At 43.5% G+C, this 22,191-nt stretch overlaps 1 protein-coding gene across 1 annotated transcript in view; it reads right to left on the reverse strand.

The window, feature by feature from the left end:
• Nucleotides 1-22,191, reverse strand: part of STPG4 (sperm-tail PG-rich repeat containing 4) — a 123,623-nt gene that overhangs the window by 87,863 nt on the left and 13,569 nt on the right. Inside the window, exon 4 of the mRNA XM_040351574.1 lies at nucleotides 4,931-4,995. Coding sequence (XP_040207508.1) covers nucleotides 4,931-4,995 — 65 coding nt within the window. The remainder of the gene's footprint in view (nucleotides 1-4,930; nucleotides 4,996-22,191) is intronic.

Here is a 22,191-nt window from a genome sequence, read left to right on the forward strand (position 1 = left end):
TTGTTTGTGTGCTAAACATGGAGTGTTTATTAGAACCAAAAATGCAACCTTATATACAGTTTAAAGAGGATGGAACCAGAACATAAATTAACATGAGCTAATTAACTAATCATTTATCCAGACTAGGCGACTCAGATATGACCTTTCAGAGCAGACGTCACGTCTCTGCTCACCTGCTATACAATACACATTATTAAAAGTGTAAACACAGGACATCTTCACACAATAGCAGGGTCATTTAGCACAGAGAACAGACAGATGGCTGGAGGTGATGGCATTAGCATCTAACAGTATGTGTCCCAACAGTATGGCCCCGTACACACGATAGAATCCATCCGCAGATAAATCCCAGCAAATGGGTTTCTGCGGATAGATCCTATGGTGTGTACACGCCAGCGGATCTGTTTCCGCGGAGAAATCTCCTCTGGGATGGATTCCAGCAGATCGGATATTTGCTGTGATGCACAACAAATCCATCTGCTGGAATCCATTCCAACGGATGGATCCGCTCGTCTGTACAGACTTACCGGATCCATTCGTCCAAAGGGATTCCCCGCACGCGTCGTAATGATTTGACGCATGCGTGGAATTCCTTATATGACAGCGTCGCGCCCGTCGCCGCGTCATAATCGCGGCGACGGCGCGACACGTCATCGCCAGAGGATTTCCGCGCGGATTTCAATGCGATGGTGTGTACACTCCATCGCATCGAAATCTGCGGAAATCTTTGAGAGGATTTATCCGTGGAAACGGTCCGCTGGACCGTATCCGCGGATAAATTCTCTTGTGTGTATGGGGCCTTCGAATGAGTCACTCTTACAATTAACCCGTTGAGTTCAGAATCAACAAACAGTAAATAGTTCTGTACAGATATCCTGGAATATATTGTGGATAATTATTACATAATAATCCTATCTTAGGTAGTCCAAGATATCATTCCTCAGTCATCCTATGCCCCTAGTGGACATAGGATGATTTTAGACATAAGAGGATCCGGTGATGTCCCTGGTGAGTCTGTCACAGGTTGTTTTACAGGGGTTGGGCTTGGCCCCTTAGTTCCAGTGAAGGGAAATCTTAAGGCGTCAGCATACCAAGACATTTTGGACAATTTCATGCTCCCAACTTTGTGGGAACAGTTTGGGGATGGCCCCTTCCTGTTCCAACATGACTGTACACCAGTGCACAAAGAAAGGTCCATAAAGACATGGATGAGTGAGTTTGTGGTGGAGGAACTTGACTGGCCTGTAAAGGGACGTGACCACAACCCGATAGGACACTTTTGAGATTAATTAGAGCGGCGAGACTGTGACCCAGGCCTTCTCGTCCAAAATCAGTGCCTGACATGTAAATGGGGCGACAGTGGAGTCCTTCCGACGCGTTTCGTGGTCAAAAGCACATCGTCTGCTTTTGACCACGAAACGCGTCGGGAGGACTCCACTGTCGCCCCATTCACATGCAAGAGCTCTTTTACTTCCAGCCAAATGTAAGTTTGTTAGCTGTGAATAAACACGTATTTTTTCTTTTATACAGAGTTACGCTATGTGGCCACTTCTCTTTATTTTTCTCTATGCACCACTAACACACTGAGCCAATTGGTTTTGGGATACCAACATCAGTATAGCTTCCGGCTTACTCCTGGGGACCTATTCCATATAAGGACCTACCCACCAGTTGGACCTACGCTTCCTGCCAAGGATTGCTGTTTGACAATCGTCATATAAAGCCTTGACTGACCTCTTTTGGCATATGCCACCAGTGGTCAACAAGTTCCGGTAAGCCTGCACTTTTTCCGGTGATGGGATTGTCACGTTAAAGGAGTCACGCTTTTTTTATTTATTCACCTTTTCACTTGAATGACTTGTGGATGTTGATGAACTTTGCTACATACCTCGGATCATCACACTTAGGAGTTTTTGTTGGACTTTGTTTTTATGTTTGATACCACCTTAGGTGCATCAGTTCACGTGCCAGTTGGCACTGTTGTCACCCCTCGCTATAGAGGAATCTCACATGTTTCACAATTTGTGTCTAACATTTATTAATGTTATATGTGTTTTATTTTTTACTATACACATTTTTTAAAATGGTCATTAAAAACGATCGTGTGTAGGCTCCAGAGCATTTTTCTCGACGTGAAAAATGGGCATTAAAAATTTAGAGCCTGCTCTATTTTTTCTCGTCGTTTATCACGTAGTCATTTTTCACGTCGTGAAAAACGGTCGTGTGTAGGCTTAACGATGTGGAAAAAACGCGCATGCTCAGAAGCAAGTTATGAGACGGGAGCACTCGTTCTGGTAAAACTAGCGTTTGTAATGGAGATAGCACATTCGTCACGCTGTAACAGACTGAAAAGCGCGAATCGTCTCTCACCAAACTTTTACTAACACGAAATAAGCAAAAGCAGCCCAAAGGGTGGCGCCATCTGAACGGAACTTCCCCTTTATAGTGTCGTCGTACGTGTTGTACGTCACCGCGCTTTGCTCGAGCATTTTTTATTCACGATCGTGTGTATGCAAGGCAGGCTTGACAAGAATCATGTCGAGAAACACGTTGTTTTTTTTCATGACATTAAAAACGGTCGTGTGTACGCAGCATAAGACTGGAATGCCATTAAAGTTCATGTGCGTGTAAAGGCAGGCGTCACAATACTTTTGGTGATATAATATACTGTATATATTAATGTAATTATTATATAATATAATAAGGATGTTAAATCATTTAAGTTATTTGACCTAGGTTTATTTTCATTGTTATCCTTTTATTTCTATACATAATCTTATCATTTATCTTATAAGGTAAATGTATTCTTTAAATTGTTTCCCTGCAGGGCTGTGAATCGCATTAGTAGTAATAATAGTAGTAATTGACAAATAATTATGATAGGTGGAAACCATGCTGTGTGAAATATAATTAATACCAGCGCAAAGGTAATTATAGATTTACCTGCAGCCAGTTCCTGCCTTCTCCACCCAAAAGAAAAATGAAAAGCTTCTAGTATTTCTAATGCCATGTACACACGATCAGATTTTTCGTCGGAAAAACCTTGAATGTTTTTTCCGACGGAATTCCGCTCAAGCTTAGCTTGCATACATATGGTCACACAAACGTTCTCTGAACTTTTGTCCGTCAAGAACACTACAACGAGCTGAAAAAAAGAAGTTCAATGCTTCCAAGCATGCGTCAAATTGCATGCAACGGAATTTCGTGCGTTGGAATTGCTACAGACGAAAATTTGAGAACCAGCTCTCATGCCGTGTACACACAATCAGATTTTCCTTCGGAAAAACCTTGGATGGTTTTTCCAACGGAATTCCGCTCAAGTACATACAAAGACATGGAATATCCAGGCTCAAACTTACCGACCAATCAGCAACCAACCAAATTCACCTGTCTAACAGTGTGCTTCAAAAACAGAGGTTTAGTTGCACGCATTTGCAAATGTATGTGTAAGCTGCAGGCCCCGTCAAGGCTCTCTGTATACTGCAGTCCTAACTATAACATTGCATTTTAAGTCTCCTCAGTAGGAGCACATGACTGCTGATGGATAGATAAAGGGCAGGTGACTGGGGGTAGCCCAGCCCTCATTAAAGGGGCAGGAGCACACTAAACACCCAGCACATGGAAGCAGAGGTGCCAGTGTGCTGCCTGACCACAACGACATAAATACAACAAACAAAAGTCACTGCCCCTACCTATGACTGGTCTATACAATAAGGAGCGCTGGAAAGGGCGCATATACATGCAAAAACATGAAATATCCAGGCTCAAACTTACAGCGCTCCTTATTGTATAGACCAGTCATAGGTAGGGGCAGTGACTTCTGTTTGTTGTATTTATGTCATTGTGGTCAGGCAGCACACTGGCACCTTTGCTTCCATGTGCTGGGTGTGCAGTGTGCTCCTGCCCCTTTAATGAGGGCTGGGCTACCTCCAGTCACCTGCCCCTTATCTATCCATCAGCAGTCATGTGCTCCTACTGAGGAGACTTAAAATGCAATGTTATAGTTAGGACTGCAGTATACAGAGAGCCTTGACGGGGCCTGCAGCTTACACATGCATTTGCAAATGCGTGCAACCAAACCTCTGTTTTTAACGCACACTGTTAGACAGGTGAATTTGGTTGGTTGCTGATTGGTCGGTAAGTTTGAGCCTGGATATTCCATGTTTTTGTATGTATATGCGCCCTTTCCAGCGCTCCTTATTGTATAGACCAGTCATAGGTAGGGGCAGTGACTTTTGTTTGTTGTATTTATGGAATTCCGCTCAAGCTTGGCTTGCATACACACGGTCACACAAAAGTTCTCTGAACTTTCGTCTGTCAAGAGCGCGGTGACGTACAACACTACGACGAGCCAAGAAAAATGAAATTCAATGCTTCCGAGCATGTTTCTAATTGTTTCTGAGCATGCGTCAGAATTTTGCGCGTCAGAATTGCTACCGACGATTGGATTTTCCGATACAAATTTTTTCCGTCTGAAAATTTGAGAACCAGCTCTCAATCTTTTGTTGGCGGAAATTACGACAGCAAAAGTCCAATGGAGCATACACACGGTCGGAATTTCGGACCAAAAGCTCACATTGGACCTTTCTTGTCGGAATTTCCGATCACGTGGCATTAGGCTGGGTTCACACTGGACAACGCAGCGGCTCACAGCCCAGTTTTTGGGCTGAATTTGAACCTGAAACGGACCAAAAGACGCACTGGACGCCTGTGAAATTAGCACCGGAGCCGCTTCGGAGATGTGTGAACCGGCTCCATAGTGAGCCGTTCACAATCTCCTACCATGCAAATTGAATGCGAGGGACCCCACATCCGATTCCCCATAGTGTGAATCCAGCCTTTAAGGTAGCATTGGAGAAGATGTGGAAATAAAAAATTCAGGTGAATACATCTTTCATAAAATGGTTCGCATCCAATAATTCTGACTTACTTGCAAGGGTAAATATCCACAGGGCGTGCGCTGAGATCACACTGACCGGGATCTGTGTTCAGGTCCTGCAAATATAAAAGTGAAATATTAGTTCTTTAATGTTAATTCTCAGGACTACACGAAAGTGAGCCGGTTCTGTAGCCAGCCAGTCTTTTAATTTATCAAGCTGCAGGACAGAGGGTCTCGGGGATAAAGGGGGCTGAAATAAAAACTATTTTGGTTGCCTAGTATAGCCAATCATATTCTTCTACTGATATTCTGAAGAGTAGTATTAAAAAAATAATAATAGTGGGGAACTTACTGACTGGTGGTACAAAGAAATGTTCTTTCTACAGATACCGTTTTTCTTTTATAACAGAATAGGTAATTGGCCGAAAGATTAGACAAAGAGTAAACTGTAACTTACCATTTATAAAACAGGTGCAAAGTTCAAACCAATAATGCAAAACTTGTTCAGAATGGCAAAAGCCATGCATACACTGCAGAGTGATGAAAGCTGCACAGACATGGATCCCTCACAACAATGTATCAGTGGCTCCATCAGGATAATATGTGGCTGCATAATATTATCTCTATACGACTCTATAACAGTGGTCCTTTGCTTGCCCTTGGGCCACTATTCCTCCCACTAATACAAGGCTCTATACCTGCCACAGCCAACAATGGGAAACTATTCCTCCCACTGACACCAACAATGGGAAACTATTCCTCCCACTGACACCAACAATGGGAAACTATTCCTCCCACTGACACCAACAATGGGAAACTATTCCTCCCACTGACACCAACAATGGGAAACTATTCCTCCCACTGACACCAACAATGGGAAACTATTCCTCCCACTGACACCAACAATGGGAAACTATTCCTCCCACTGATACCAACAATGGGAAACTATTCCTCCCACTGATACCAACAATGGGAAACTATTCCTCCCACTGACACCAACAATGGGAAACTATTCCTCCCACTGACACCAACAATGGGAAACCATTCCTCCCACTGATACCAACAATGGGAAACTATTCCTCCCACTGATACCAACAATGGGAAACTATTCCTCCCACTGACACCAACAATGGGGGAAACTATTCCTCCCACTGACACCAACAATGGGAAACTATTCCTCCCACTGACACCAACAATGGGAAACCATTCCTCCCACTGATACCAATAACGGGGCACTATTTCTCCCACTGACACCAACAATGGGAAACTATTCCTCCCACTGACACCAACAATGGGAAACTATTCCTCCCACTGACACCAACAATGGGAAACTATTCCTCCCACTGATACCAACAATGGGAAACTATTCCTCCCACTGACACCAACAATGGGAAACTATTCCTCCCACTGACACCAACAATGGGAAACCATTCCTCCCACTGATACCAATAACGGGGCACTATTTCTCCCACTGACACCAACAATGGGAAACTATTCCTCCCACTGACACCAACAATGGGAAACTATTCCTCCCACTGACACCAACAATGGGAAACTATTCCTCCCACTGATACCAACAATGGGAAACTATTCCTCCCACTGACACCAACAATGGGAAACTATTCCTCCCACTGACACCAACAATGGGAAACCATTCCTCCCACTGATACCAATAACAGGGCACTATTTCTCTGACTAATACCAATGACTGGGTACTATTCCACCAACAATTATCCCCACTAATCTTAATGATGGGCCACTATTTATCCCATTGATACCAACGATGGGGCACTATCCCTCCTACTGATACCAATGGTTGGGTATTATTCCTTCAACTGGACACTATTCCTCCCACTGGTACAATGCTCTATACCTGCCACTGACACCAAAAATGGGAAACTATTCCTTCCACTGATACCAGTCATGGGGCACTATTCCTCTGACTAATACCAATATACCAATGACTGGGCACTATTCCACCAACGAATACCCCCACTGATATCAATAATGGGCCACTATTTCTCCCATTAATACCAACTATGGGACACTATTCCTCTGACTAATACCAATGACTGGGCACTATTCCACCAACTAATAACCCCACTGTTACCAATGATGGGCCACTATTCAGCCCACTGTTACCTACGATGGGGCACTATTCCTCTGACTAATACCAATGACTGGGCACGATTCCACCAACTAATACCCCCTCTGATATTAATGATGGGCCACTATTTCTCCCATTGATACCAACTATGGGACACTATTCCTCTACTGATACCAATGATGGGACTCCATTCCTCCCACTAATGCCAATGATGGAGCACTATTCCTTCCCCTGACACCAACAACGGGGCACTATTCCTCTGACTAACATGAACAATGGGAAACTATTCCCACTATTGCCCTCACTGATGGGACATTATTTCACCCAATGATACCAATAATAGGGCACCCCCCCCCCCCACTGATACCAATGATGGAGCATTATTCCTTTCACTGACACCAACAATGATCTGCCTGTATTCAACAGAGAGCCAGTGACAACAATATTTAATTTAAAAAATATAGACCTCCTCTGTAAATCTAACCTGGTAACCGTTAATTTTTTTTTAAAGCATTGCCTATGGAGATCTTTAGGTACCGTAGTTTGTCGAAATTACACGAGTGTGCGCAATTTTAAAGCATGACACGTTACATATCTGTTTACTCGGTTACATCATCCTTCACATTATACAAAAATAATGGGCTAACTTTACTGTTTAGTTTTTTTTTTAATTCATGAAAGTGGTTTCTTTCCCCAAAAAATGTGTTTGAAAGAACGCTGTGCAAATACCGTGTGACGTTAAATAACTCTAGAGTCTCTGCTAATATATATATATAAAATGTTTGTGGGTTCTAAGTAATTTTCTAGCAAAAATATGGATTTTAACTTCATAAAAGCAACAAATGTCAGAAATAGGCTAAGGCCTCGTACACACGATAGGATCGCCAGAGGAGAACGGTCTGAAGGACCGTTTTCATCGGTCAAAACCGATCGTGTGTAGGCCCCATAGGATATTTAACCTTCGGTCAAAAAAATTAGAACTTGCTTTAAAATTGAACCGATGGACGCCTAACCGATAGGTCAAAACCGATCGTTAGTATGCAGAAGCATCGGTTAAAAATCCACGCATGCTCAGAATCAAGTCGACGCATGCTTGGAAGCATTGAACTTCGTTTTTTTCAGCACGTCGTTATGTTTTACGTCACCGCGTTCTGACACGATCGGTTAATTAACCTATGGTGTGTAGGAGCGACGGACCATCAGTCAGCTTCATCGGTTAACCTATGACGACGGTCCTTCGGACCGTTTTCATTGGATGGACTGATCGTGTGTACGAGGCTTTAGGCGCAAAAGGGTTAAAAACAACATTCCTCAGTGTATTTACATATCACATATAACACCATGAGATGTAAAACAGAATATATAAAAGGGGTTGTAAAGGAAAAAACATTTTTTCCCTAAATAGCTTCCTTTACCTTAGTGCAGTCCTCCTTCACTTACCTCATCCTTCCATTTTGCTTTTAACCACTTGGGATCCGCCTGCCGTCAATTGACGGCTACAGTGCGGATCCCAATCTCCAAACTGCCGTCAATTGACGTCCGCCCCTTAGGGCGGTCCCCGCGCGCGCTCCAGAGCGCGCTGCGGGGAAAATCTGTGTTGGCCGTGTCCCTCGGACACAGCCAATTACAGATCGCCACGAACGGCCAATCAGAGTGGCCGTTTGCGAGGCGATCTGTGCGGCCAATGAGAGAGGATCTCATATGTAAACATATGAGATCATCTCTCATTGCCGTTTTACACAGAGACAGCGGTGCTGTCTCTGGAGAGGAGACCGATCTGTGTCTCTTGTACATAGAGACACAGATCGGTCACCCCCCCAGTCACCCCCCCCTCCACCTACAGTTAGAACACTATATAGGACACACATTTAACCCCTTCCTCACCCCCTAGTGTTAACCCCTTCAATGCCAGTCACATTTATACTGTAATTAGTGCATATTTATAGCACTGATCGCAGTATAAATGTGAATGGCGCCAAAAATGTGTCCGATGTGTCCGCCATAACGTCGCAGTCCCATTAAAAATCGCAGATCGCCGCCATTTCTAGTAAAAAAAAATAATTAAAAAATAATAATTCTGTCCCCTATTTTGTAAGCGCTATAACTTTTGCGCAAACCAGTCGCTTATTGCGATTTTTTTTTTTTTTTTACCAAAAATATGTAGAAGAATACGTATCGGCCTAAACTGAGAAAAAAAATGTTTTTTTTTTTTAAATTGGGATATTTATTATAGCAAGAAGTAAAAAATATTGTATTTTTTTCAAAATTGTCTCACTTTTTTGTTTATAGCGCAAAAAATAAAAACCGCACAGGCGATCAAATACCACCAAAAGAAAGCTCTACTTGTGGGGAAAAAAGGACGTCAATTTTGTTTGGGAGCCACGTCGCACGACCGCGCAATTGTTAGTTAAAGCGATGCAGTGCCGAAAGCTGAAATTTCACCTGGGCAGGAGGGGGGTATATGTGCCCAGTAAGCAAGTGGTTAAATGTCCTTATTTCTTCTGAGAAATCCTCACTTCCTGTTCTTCTGTCTGTAACTCCACACAGTAATGCAAGGCTTTCTCCCTGGTGTAGAGAAAGCCTCTTGAGGGCGAGCAGGAGTGTCAGGACGCCCACTAAAACACAGCTCCTTTCTCTATCTGCAAAGTAGAGAGCGTCCTGACTTGCCTGCTCGCCCCCTCCCCCCTCAAGAGGCTTTCTCCACACCAGGGAGAAAGCCTTGCATTACTGTGTGGAGTTACAGACAGAAGAACAGGAAGTGAGGATTTCTCAGAAGAAATAAGGACATTTAAAAGCAAAATGGAAGGATGAGGTAAGAGAAGGAGGACTGCACTAAGGTAAAGGAAGCTATTTAGGGAAAAATTAAAATTCCTTTACAACCCCTTTAAGTAGGGAATGGAAGAAATCCCCATCATGTTTTATTTTTGCTCTCTGTGAGCTGTCTTTTTATTTTCTAGCCAGGAGACCCAGCAGCCAACCAGAAATCAATTCAGTGGCTTGGATTCAAGAAGCAATTGCGCCTGTGTAACCATAGTTACACAGCGCAATTGCTTACTTGCCCCGGCGTAACGAATGCTCCTGATTCAGGAACCTCGTTACGCCGACTGCAGCCTAAAATATGCGCGGCATAAGGCTCTTATGCCCGCATATCTTAGGCTGCATTCTTGCGATGGCCGCTAGGTGGCGTTCCCGTTGTGCTCAGCGTATAGTATGCAAATTGCATACTAACGCCGATTCACAATGTTACGCAAGCCCTGCGTACGCAGTTTACGTCGTTTCCGTATGGCGTTTTTCGCGTAAGGCTGCCCCTGCTATTAGCAGGGGCAGCCAATGTTACGTATACCCGTCGTTCCCGCGTCGCGAAATTTCAAATTTACGTAGTTTGCGTAAGTGATTCGTGAATGGCGCTGGACGCCGTTCACGTTCACTTTAAAGCAAATGACGTCCTTGCGACGTCATTTGCCGCAATGCACGTCGGGAAAGTTCCCTGACGGAGCATGCGCTCTACGATCGGCGAGGGAACGCGCCTAATTTAAATGATTCCCGCCCCCTACGGGATCATTTAAATTGCGCACGCTTACGCCGGGCATTTTGCCGGCGCGCCCACGCAATTTACGGAGCTACTGCTCCGTGAATCAAGGGCAGCGCAGTAAATTTGCGGGGGCGCAGGTCAAAAACATTGCCCTGCGCCTCCGTAAAAAAAGCGCAATTGTACCTGAATCTAGCCCAGTGATTTTACTGCAGCAAATTAAAATCTAATTGCTTGTCCTGAGTTACAAAACTTTTTATGTTATTTATGCTCTTTGCATTTTTGAATGATTAAATGTATTCCGTTATGTTACACATACCTAAAAATTCCCTACTCCAAGCATCATCTGGGTATAAAGAGAAATATAATATTTCACACATAAAATGGGTCCGGTGTGTCAGGCTTCTGTAGCTTGTAATGAAGGGTCTGTACTTTTCACCATTGCTATGTATCTGTCGCCATGGGCAGTTTTATATCGCTCAGAGCCAGGCTGTCAACTAGCTGTATATTAGTGAGCGAACCTTTCACCTTTCCTTTCAGCGGAATATGTGTGTCCTGTTTCACCATGCAGTTGGTAAATAAAAGACAGACATATTTAATGTCACCTTTCCCTCCAGGGCGAGCTACAAATATCAGACGTACATAGCTGAGCGCCAGCAATCCTACTTCTTCCTGTGCCGCCTGTCCTCTGCAGATTTACTGCTACTTGCTTTCTATTTATACACAATTGGAGCTCAAATATAAATGTTTTAGCCTAAAATGAATTCAATTTCAGGTTTACAAAAATAAAAAATAAGTATATACATAAATATATATGTAGTGCTACCCCCGCGAGGGCCACTTAAAGGAGTTGTAAAGGAATTTTTTTTTTAGCTGAAATGACTGTTTACAGGGTATAGAGACATAATAGTTAACTGATTCCTTTTAAAAATGATTAAAAATAGATGAAAATCAATCATATAATGTACCTACAGTTTCAGTTTCGTTTTTGCATGCTGTTTCCTGCTCTGTGATGTACAGAGACTTCGAGCCAATACAGGGCAGTGATGGTTTGTAATATGAAACTGATTGGTGTTGAGGGGTTTTAGACACACATGGGTAGATTCACGTAGGGGCGCCTAAAATTAGGACGGCCTAGCCTACTCTTTTTAGGCTACACCGCCGTAAATTATTTAGGTAAGTAGTGATTCTCAAACCACTTACCTTCAAATTTTCGGCGGCGTAGCCTAAAACGAGCGGGCGTAAGCGCGCCTAATTCAAATGACTGGGAGGGGGGCGTGTAGTATGGAAATGAGGCTTGACCTCACGTTTTTTGACGTTTTTTACACTGCGCATGCACCGGGCGACTACATTTCCCAGTGCGCATTGCGGCTAAGTACGCCGTACAGGCCTATTGATTTTGACGCGTACGTAAACAACGTAAATCCCGATTCGCAGACGACTTGCGCAAACGACGTAAAAAATTCGAACCTCTCGGCGGGAACGGCGGCCATACTTAACATTGTTATTCCACCTCATAGGTGGAATAACTTTAGGCGGCCTATCGCGTACGGAAACAACGTAATGCGACGTTGTAGGCCCGACATACGCTCGTGAATCGTCGTGAATCGTCGTATCCCCTCATTTACATAATCTAGGCCGGCCGCAATGTAAGCGCCACCTAGCGGTAAGCCAAAACATTGCAATCTAAGATAGGACGGCGCAAGCCGTCCTATCTTAGATATGTTTAAGTGTATCTCTGTTAGAGAATACACTTAAACATAGGTCGGCTTAGATTCAGAGTTAGGTCGCTTATCTGTAGATAAGTCGGCCTAACTCTTTGTGAATCTACCTAACAGTAATCACACCTCCTTGATTAGTGACCACAGAGAAAAAGCTCATCCCACTGCTGCCACCACTGTAACGGTCACCGCCGTTTATGACCTTCCATCAACCCACGACAAACCAGCAGGCACGAGCCATATCAATTCCCCAGAAAATGAGACTGACAGCTCTATTCTCTGCTTTAAAATGTATGAACGGCTGAAGCTCTCTTCCCTCAAGGACTTACTGGAGAGCCTTTTACGACCTTCCATCAACCACGACAGCTTATCTGACACTCAAACCAACAGGACCTGATCCATCCCATTTCCCAGAATAACCGAGACACAAAGCTCTGGGTTCTGGTTTCAAATGAAAGACATCTTTAATGGTAGGCTCTCAGGGTTTTATACAGTTCAAGCATGAAAGGAACAAAGAGACTCTCCACCCCCCTCATCACACACTGGGGCTTCCATACAGATTTTAGAGAGACACTTTGGCGCCGGTCTATAATTAACATGACCTAATCACTACACCTGAGAAGTCACATTCCTTTATCAATAGAATTCAAACAAAACACCATCACACAATGAGTTCCCCTCAATCCACATCTTTAGACAGACGGTCTGTCTCCGACAGAAAGGTATTCACACTTGATCCTCAATAGGCTTTAAACAGTGTTATCACACAATGAAAGGCCTTTCAGGAGCCAGCCCCATTTAACAACTCAATAGCCTGGGCTACGCATTGAAAGAGTCATTCTATTAACTGGTAGGGTCAGAATAAACCAACACTTTACAATATCTCAAGATCCTGTAATATGAGCTATCAGTAATGTCCCCTGTCCTGTAATTTAGGATATCATTTCTCAGTCACTCTATGGCCCTATTGAACATAAGGGGACCCTAGACATAAGACTCCTTGGTGACGCCGGTATAGGAGTACCCCTCATCCTTCCAAAGTCTCTATTTGTCACGGGTCATTCCGTTACAGCTCCCATGACTTTTTTTATCAGGAAACAGACAACCAGGAAGTGTTCAGAACAGAGAAGGATTAGAGCAAAAACGAACAATGAGGACATGAAACCAGGACTGCAGTAAGGTAAAGGAAGCTATTTAGCTAAAAAAATATTTTCCTTTAGTGACCCTTTAAAAAAACTGTACCCCAATCGTTGCCCTGACCCTGACACCTCTGACACCCTGGGTTCAGACATTTCAGCAGTAGTGAATATAATGCACAGACACCAGAATAGGACCCAGTAAACCAGATGAGTCTTTACTTAAAGTGGATGTAAACCCACTCTCATCCTTTCTAAACTACTGCCACAGTGCTGATCTATACGGATATACTGTAGATGCCTTCTGCATGTATCCTTACCTGTCAAATGTCCCCCCTCTGTCTGTTATAAAAAAACGCAGAGATGATCAAATACCACCAAAAGAATTTGTGGGAAAAAAGGACGTCAATTTTGTTTTGGTACAGCGTCGCAATTGTCAGTTAAAGCGACGCAGTGTCGAATCGCAAAAAATGGCCCGGTCATTGGGCAGTCAATTCTTCCGGGGCTGAAGTGGTTAATAGCATCAACAGAAAATAATTTGAACGAAGATGCGGCTATAGTTATACTCTCTATATAAATTAACAAGTAAATTGTTAATATTAGGATATTAGGGATGCACCGATACCATTTTTTTTTACAACTAGTACAAGTACAGATACTTTTTTTCTTAATACTCGCTGATACCAATTAACGACACCTACTGCAACTTTTTTTGTTTCCACTTCAGTTATGAGCAATGGTACAAGGCAATGAAAAATGATTTACCAATTACATTATTTTTTTTCATTTCATGTTTAAGTTTTCATTATTAATATTTTTTTAAATAGAAGTAAAATAGAACAGAATGAGCTGGAAAACCATCATTAAATGGAGAAGGAGAATACGGAGTTATTAAGGCTAATGAGAGTAAATTAAGGGTTAATAAGAGGTTAAACAGAGGAACAATTTATTAAAAAAAACAAAACATTTTTTTAAAATTGATGGGTTGCTTTAAACTGACCTCATCTGCAGACCGAAGTTCATCGCTTTGAACTGTAAATTAATAAACAGAAAGGTAGATAAAAAGAAACAATGTTTCTTTTTATCTTTCTGTTTCCGCGGCTGAGCAATATTGCTGATAAACATTGCCTGTTTTTTTTTTTTTTTTTTACAGCTCCAATTGCCGATGTTCTGTCGATTTGTGCCCTCCATCGAAAGTGCCAGCGCATGCACAGAATGGAAGGGCACTCCAGCTGGTTTGCCGATCAGCTGGCGTGACATCACCATAGGGCATGCGCACATCATAGAAGGCTTTTTTCGATGGGAGATACCATTTGACTGGCACAATTGAACAGTGGAGGAACACCAGGACCTTGTTTTCACTTCGGCTGTCAACTGGGGAACCCCACTGACAGCTGAATGAGTCATCAGTTGTTAAGGACGCGGCGGCCCCACACCGTAACAATAATTGCTGGCTTTTTTTACATTTCAGCCGCCAGTGGGAGAATCCTGCTGACAGATGAAAGAACTGAGCCTCAAAATATCAGTTTCAGTTATCGGAGCATTTACATGAGTACTGATACTCGTGCAAATGCTTAGTATTGGCACCGATACCAATATCAGTATTGGTATAGGTGCAACCCTAGTTAATATAGTCCTTAGCAAAACAATAGAGCAGCAAGTATTAACCAATCACGGTCTATGGCTGTAGGTCAGAATAGGGAAGGTGAATGACCAATCTGGTGTCAGACTACTCCTTTTTGCCTCTTGACACGTTGGCGATAGGGCCAGATAAATGCCCAATGTTTCTTTCTCCTGTAGAGGGAGATAAAGTAGTCCTTTTGATGCAAGTGTCTTGTATCTTCAGATAGCTCAAATAAATGTACCCAATGTGATTTGTGAGTATGACATTCCAACAGTACAGTTGTGGTTGTGCATGTCTCCTTGTAAGGCTTTAGTGAGAGAAACAAAGCAATGGTTTCTGCATGCAGTGTCCTTGCCACCCAAAACTGACGATGATCGATGCATCCACGTGTACTCTCCCTTGCTGCCTAGCCCACAGTACTGGCTTGCTCTCCCCAACCATCCAGGTACCTGCTTCCAGATGAAGGCCTTGGTCCCAAGAGACCGACTCCTTCTGTCTTCTTCCTCCAGCTGGTTGGAACTTGTAGTCCCCAACCATCAGTCTCCAGTGTGAGTCTTAGGTCCCTGGAATACATGTCCCAAGATCACCCGCTCTCCTGCAAGTCCTTACTCACTCTGCATTCAGGATGTAACAAGCATAGTCTGTGCTCAACACTAGGGGAAACAGTCTCCCTGTGACAGATGTTGCAAAGTGTCCCCTGACACCACAGGCAACTTAGCCAGCTATGGCTACATATGTAGTGACAGCAGGCCAATAATAAATCTCCAGTTGTATCTAGCATAGGAAGCATGTCCCAAATTCAGGCAGTTTGCTGAATATTTGTCTTTTAGGTAGAGGAACTGAGGTTGTTTGGGCTGACCAATAAGGCAATGTGCCGAGCTTCACTCTGGAACCAGATTCTGTGTATGCCAGACTGGAAAGCCCTGAAGTACCGGTGTGGTGAAAGACAGTTCCTGTTTTGTTGCCTCGATGGTAAATTTATATGCATAGAATTTGGCACCTGGGGCAGCAATAGTTTGTTACAGGTTTGTTAGCCAGGGATCCTGTACAGTAAGATGCCAAGTTTTGGTGTCTGCGTGTCTTTCTGGCAGCACCTTACATGCAAGCATTCACTTGTGATTTTAATTCCCAGTTCTATGTGAACCAACAAGTAGTGTTAGCTCACTGTGACCTATACTTGCACATTGTCTTTGGGGAATCCACAGTGGTCCCGGCTTGTCCACGTGTCTCTACCTCAGCTCCCATGCCAGACATGTCGAGCAGCTCTGATCCTCTGTTTACATATATGCAGTTGACATCACCCCTGAAGAGTTGGTATACCCCAACGAAACGTGTCGGGCCTACATAGATTTTGTGAAAATAGTGCAGTTCTGCGTATCTATAAATCTTATATAAACAAATAATTATACATTCCATAAAACACTTTATGAAAAAAGAAAATAAATAAATTATAAAAAACGGTTCATATGTAGATTTCCATAGCTGTCACCGCTGTGGGAAAATCCTATTTAAATGAATCCAATGTTCAGTGCACACCACCACCTGCTAAAATGCCTGCTCACCTCAAGGAATCTCAAGGAACTCATAAACAGATCACTCCATGTGTCCACCACGATGAATCCACTTTACCAATGATAGTAATTCCTACAGTCTCCAGACTGCACCTCTGTGTGGGTAAACGTTTAAATTGTATCCAAACACCACCTTCCTCCATCCGCTTTTTAATAATCAATTCCACTTATGTATCCAGGGGTTAAGGACATGAAACCAAAAACACAAGTACCATAGTGTTCCCTACTTTTGAATTTATTAAAAAAGCCCCCCCTAAAAAGTTACACTTACAAGAAATAACAATAAAAACAGCATGTATCAAATCACCAGCTCATTCACCGCAGATCTAGACTCATGGTGCTTCGCCTGACATCACAGATACGACTCCTCCCTTCTAAACGCGTGTCGGCCTCTCATTGGCCTTTATCAGTAGATGGACCTACATAGATGCATGATATCCATACAGATGATTTTATATATTTTTTATGTCTCTTTTACATTGTTTCACTCAAGAATTTTAAACACCATCCAGCCCTTCCAGTGGCCTATGTTGTCTAGGACTTGTCTTTACCCCATGATATGCCAAAGTACCATGGTGTCAACATGGATATGTGATTTTTAGCATGCCTTGCGTTTCTGCAATTTTGTGCATGCACTTTTTGTCATTGAGTATGCTGTATATGATTTTGCAAGGTATAGTAAAATGTTCTTTGCAATGACTGCTTTTTGGTATACATCTCTCATTTAAAGTAAAGTAATAAACTCATATACTGTGCTTTATATCCTATGTGCCTACTCTATATAATGATTGGCTTCATTCAAAGTCCCCCTGACCAAAATTCTCTTTCTTTTTGTCCAAATTCGAGATGAAGGCCAATTACTGATGGTGCCATGGACCACATAATTTTTTATGATGCCAAGCGGCAAGGTTTTATTTTCCTGTTGTTGTTTTTTTCTGCACTGTACATAGTGTATATAGTTTGTGTAAATAAATTGCATAAGTGTTTCACTGAGAACTGTCACTGTTGTGCCTGTTTAAAGTGTTGTCAACTCATCCAGGGAGTAACACACACCCCTCTGCCAAGGTAATCTCTCACACATGGTGGAGGATGCGGGCATCTGTGTAAACAGATGTTAAGGCCAGCATGGAAGAGTTGCTGAAACAGCAAATGCCAATCAACAGCAGGCAAATGTCACACAAAAACGGGCAAATTAACAATTGCAACAAACTTGACAAAGAGATCTGTTGCAATAGAGCCTTGAAGACCAACCTCAAGCTTTCCAAGTAAGCTGAATATTGATAAAGGTGATTGAAGATCATGACCCTGAGGTCAAAGCGAAAGTTGGTCTAAAGAACTGGTGGCACCATTATATTATGGAGAGTCCCAAAAGGCCTACTATAACTGGGAACCTGTGGAAGCAAAGGACTATGCAATATTGGCGTAGAAAAATTGGTGCAGCTGCGTATAACCCTGGCTATTCAAGCTTACTATGTTCACTACTGAATATTTATTGTGGGAAGACTGCCCAGATAACAAATGTATGTATCCATTTGACCAGGAAGAGCTTTATATAGAGCTGGACCACAAACACCCTGGCGGATGACACAGGCTCACCCAACTTCCGGAGTCAAACTGCTACCTGGTGTTCACCAGAGCTCTTGATGGTGGAGATGGGTTTTGCTGCATTTTAGTACCAGGTTGCAGTCCTCATGATCACCCCACTAGAAGGTGAGCAATATCAGATATAGCAGGTAGGAATCAAGCAGAAGAATAGTCGAGGAACAAGCCCAAGGTTTGTAACAAGTGGTAGTGAAGATACAAATAACAGCAAGAGTGACAAGAGTGAGATATTGCCTGGAGACAGCACAATAATCTGACAAACAGGAAGTGCAAAGGCATAGTTTTAATAGGAAGTTCGTGGGAGCAGCAAAGGGTTCAAGAGAAACAGGCAGGGAGCTGAAGAGGACATACGACCATGGTTTGAAGTTAGAAGAAAGAAGTTTAGATAGTAGTAACATAGTTACATAGTTAGTCAGGTTGAAAAAAGACACAAGTCCATCCAGTTCAACCATAAAAAAAAAAAAAAAAATGAAAGTGGAGGTTCACCCTCAAAAAAATTTCTGACATCACATGGAGTCGAGCCATCCTACCGACAGAATTCCCGGTGTTTTTTTCTCAGCACATACCTCGTTATCACGATTTTCACCCCCCGGCAATCCCGTGGGACTGGGCGTTCCCAAGCACTGCCTGTGATTGACAGGCTTACGAACAGCGCATACTGCGCGTCACAGGTTGCGGACAGAACCCGAAACGTTGGTGCGCAGGCGCCGTATAGAGCCGCACCGACGTTCGGGTTTTTTCGGCAACCTGTGACGCGCAGTATGCGCCGTTCGGAAGCCTGTCAATCACAGGCAGTGCTTGGGAACGCCCAGTCCCGCGGGATTGCCGGGGGGTGAAAATCGTGATAACGAGGTATGTGCTGAGAAAAAAAAAAACACCGGCATTCTGTCGGTAGGATGGCTCGACTCCATGTGATGTCAGAAATTTTTTGGAGGGTGAACCTCCACTTTAACATCAGATCCAATACATAAACTTCTGAACTCATATTAGCCCAAAACCCTGTACTTTAAGGCATGTAGGATACTGCTGGGTTGAAATTCTGGCATTGCTGGGTCATTCCCGACGTGTTCTGGGGTATGTGCATCACGTCCATTGTTGTTAGGGGGATCTATTGTTGATCGCTGCAGGGGATCTATTTTACTGCCCTTCTTGATATCATTACCAAATTATGTACAAATTCCTTAGCACCACAAATTGATACTTGGTCCTCTATTGTCTAAAAGGTACTGGGAGGTGGGTAGAGGGCGGAGAAAAAGGGTGACTCGGAAAAGGGGAGTTCCAGCACCTATTGTCTGAGAAAAAATGCCCTGCCCAAAACATTATACATAAAGTAGAGAAGTGTTGAAATCCTACCAGGTTTTATTGCTGTCTGTGCTCCCTTTGGAGAAATGTATCCTCTTTACATGTCCTAGTGACCAGTGTCGCATTTATAAGGGCTCAAAAGGGGCAACTGGGTCCCCAACAGAAGGGACCACCCTTTTATACAAAAATATTATAAAACAATATAAAACATTATATAAAATAATAAAAAAATAAACAATATTAAAATAATATGAAATATATAGTAATAAAAAGATTACTTTATTAAATGTTGCTTGCAAAGTAATATTTTGCTGGCCGTCATCTGTAAAATTTTTACTCTGGACCAGTATATTGTGTACTCTTTAAAACCAAAGTTTGGCAGCTCATGCAAACCACACATAGGGCCAGATTCACGTAGAATCGCGGCGGCGTAACTTATCCTAGATAAGTTACACCACCGCAATTTTTCATCGCAAATGCCTGATTCACCAAGCACTTGCAATGAAAACTACGCCCGCGGCCTCCGTCGCAAGGCGGGCCAATTCAAATGGGCGTGTGCCATTTCAATTAGGCGCGCTCCCGCGCCGGACCTACTGCGCATGCTCCATTTCCTAACTCCCGCCGTGCTTTGCGCGTCGTGACGTCATTTTTTTGAATGGCGACGCGAGTAGCGTACTTCCGTATTCCCGGACGGCTTACGCAAACGACGTTAAATTTTGAATTTCGACGCGGGAACAACGGCCATACTTTAGACAGCAATACACTTGCTGACTAAAGTTAAGGCACCAAAAAAAAGTCTAACTTTGCGACGGGAAACTAGACTAGCGGCGACGTAGCGAACGCGAAAAACCGTCGTGGATCCGCCGTAACTCCTAATTTGCATACCCGACGCTGGTTTACGACGCGAACTCCCCCCAGCGGCGGCCGCGGTACTAAAACTATTACACCTGTCGGATCTTAGGGATATCTATGCGTAACTGATTCTATGAATCAGTCGCATAGATAGAAACAGGGATACGACGGCGTATCAGGAGAAACGCCGTCGTATCCCTTTTGTGAATCTGGCCCATAGAGCGCTATGACTAGGAATCCGCCGGCAGTGGTGGTTTACCATAGAGCTGACTGCGGACCAGATGGTCCCCGACCATCTCTATGACCCTTGAAAGCCGGAAGCGACGTCATGAAGTCACTTCCAGCGCCATCAGCTGTTTTTTTTTGCTGGGAAAACTGAGATGTTTTTTTTTTATCTGAGACTTTCCAATATAGAGGAGAGATGTGGGGACTTGTAGACTCCAGATCTCTCTGTAAAGAGGACCTGTCGTGCCCTATTCCTATTACCTATTATTTTTTTTAAAGGAACCGTGTAAAAAAAAAAAATGTAAAGCACCCTGTCCCCTTGTGCTCACATGCAGAAGTGAACGGTTACGTACCAGGTTGTGCCCGCGTATGTAAATGGTGTTCAAACCACACATGTGAGGTATCGCCGCAAACATTCGAGTGAGAGCAATAATTCTAGGTCAAGACCCTCTCTGTAACGCGAAACATGTATCCTGTAAAAACTTTTAAAGCAACGCCTATGGAGATTTTTAAGTACCAAAGTTTAACGCCAATATGCAAATACCGTGTGACATACAAATTTGCAATCAACTCCATGTTATTCTCTAGGGTCTCTGCTAAAAGTATATATATAGGCCCGGATTCACGTAGCACTTATGTCGGCGTATCTCGAGATACGCTGCGTAAGTGTAAATGTGCACCGTCGTATCTGTGCGCCATGCCCACAGAACAAGATACGCCTGAAAATAGGCTTCCTACGACCGACGTAAGTTTCCTACACCGTCATATCGTGGGCGCATATTTACGCTGGCCGCAAGGGGCGCTCCCATTGATTTGTGATTTGAATATGCAAATGAGTGAGATACGCCGATTCACGAACGTACTTGCGCCCGGCGCATTAATATATGCGGTTTACATAAGGCTTACGTCCGGCGTATAGTTATTCCCCATCTATGAGGCGCAACTCATGCAAAGGTATGGACCAGGGAACAGCCATCGTATTTTACGTCGTTTACGTAGTAGTACGTGAATATGGATGGGCGTAGGTTACGTTCACGTCGTAGGCAGTGATTCGACGTATCTTAGGGAGTATTTTCGACTGTGATTCTGAGCATGCGCACTGGGACGAGTCCACGGGACGGCGCATGCGCCGTTCGTTCAGCCCATCATTTGCATCATTTAAATGGATCACGCCCACTTCCACCTACTTTGAATTAGGCTGGCTTGCGCTTACGAATTTACGTTATGCCAGCGCAACGTTGGGAGCAAGTGCTTTGTGAATACTGTGCTCGCCGATCTGCGCTACGTCGGCGTAGCGTATATTCGATACGCTACATCGGTATAACAATGCGCCGATGTATGTAAATCCAGCCCATAATGTTTTGCGGTTCTGAGTAATTTTCTAGCAATAAAATTATGTTTTTTAAAAGGCAAGAAGGGAATGCCAGAATTGGCCTGATATATAGGTGTTTATGAATTGTATGTCTGTCATTGAGAATTTAAAGCGGAGTTCCACCTAAAAGTGGAACTTCCGCTTAACCCACTCCTCGCCCCCTGACATGCCACATTTGGCATGTAATTTTTTTGGGGGGGAGTGGGGGCTTCAGGAGAAGGGGACTTCCTGTCCCATTTCCTCCTTCCCCCGAGGGGCTGGAAAGGTGATT

Source organism: Rana temporaria, chromosome 4 (genome assembly GCF_905171775.1).
Source record: "Rana temporaria chromosome 4, aRanTem1.1, whole genome shotgun sequence".
Lineage (NCBI taxonomy): Eukaryota > Metazoa > Chordata > Amphibia > Anura > Ranidae > Rana > Rana temporaria.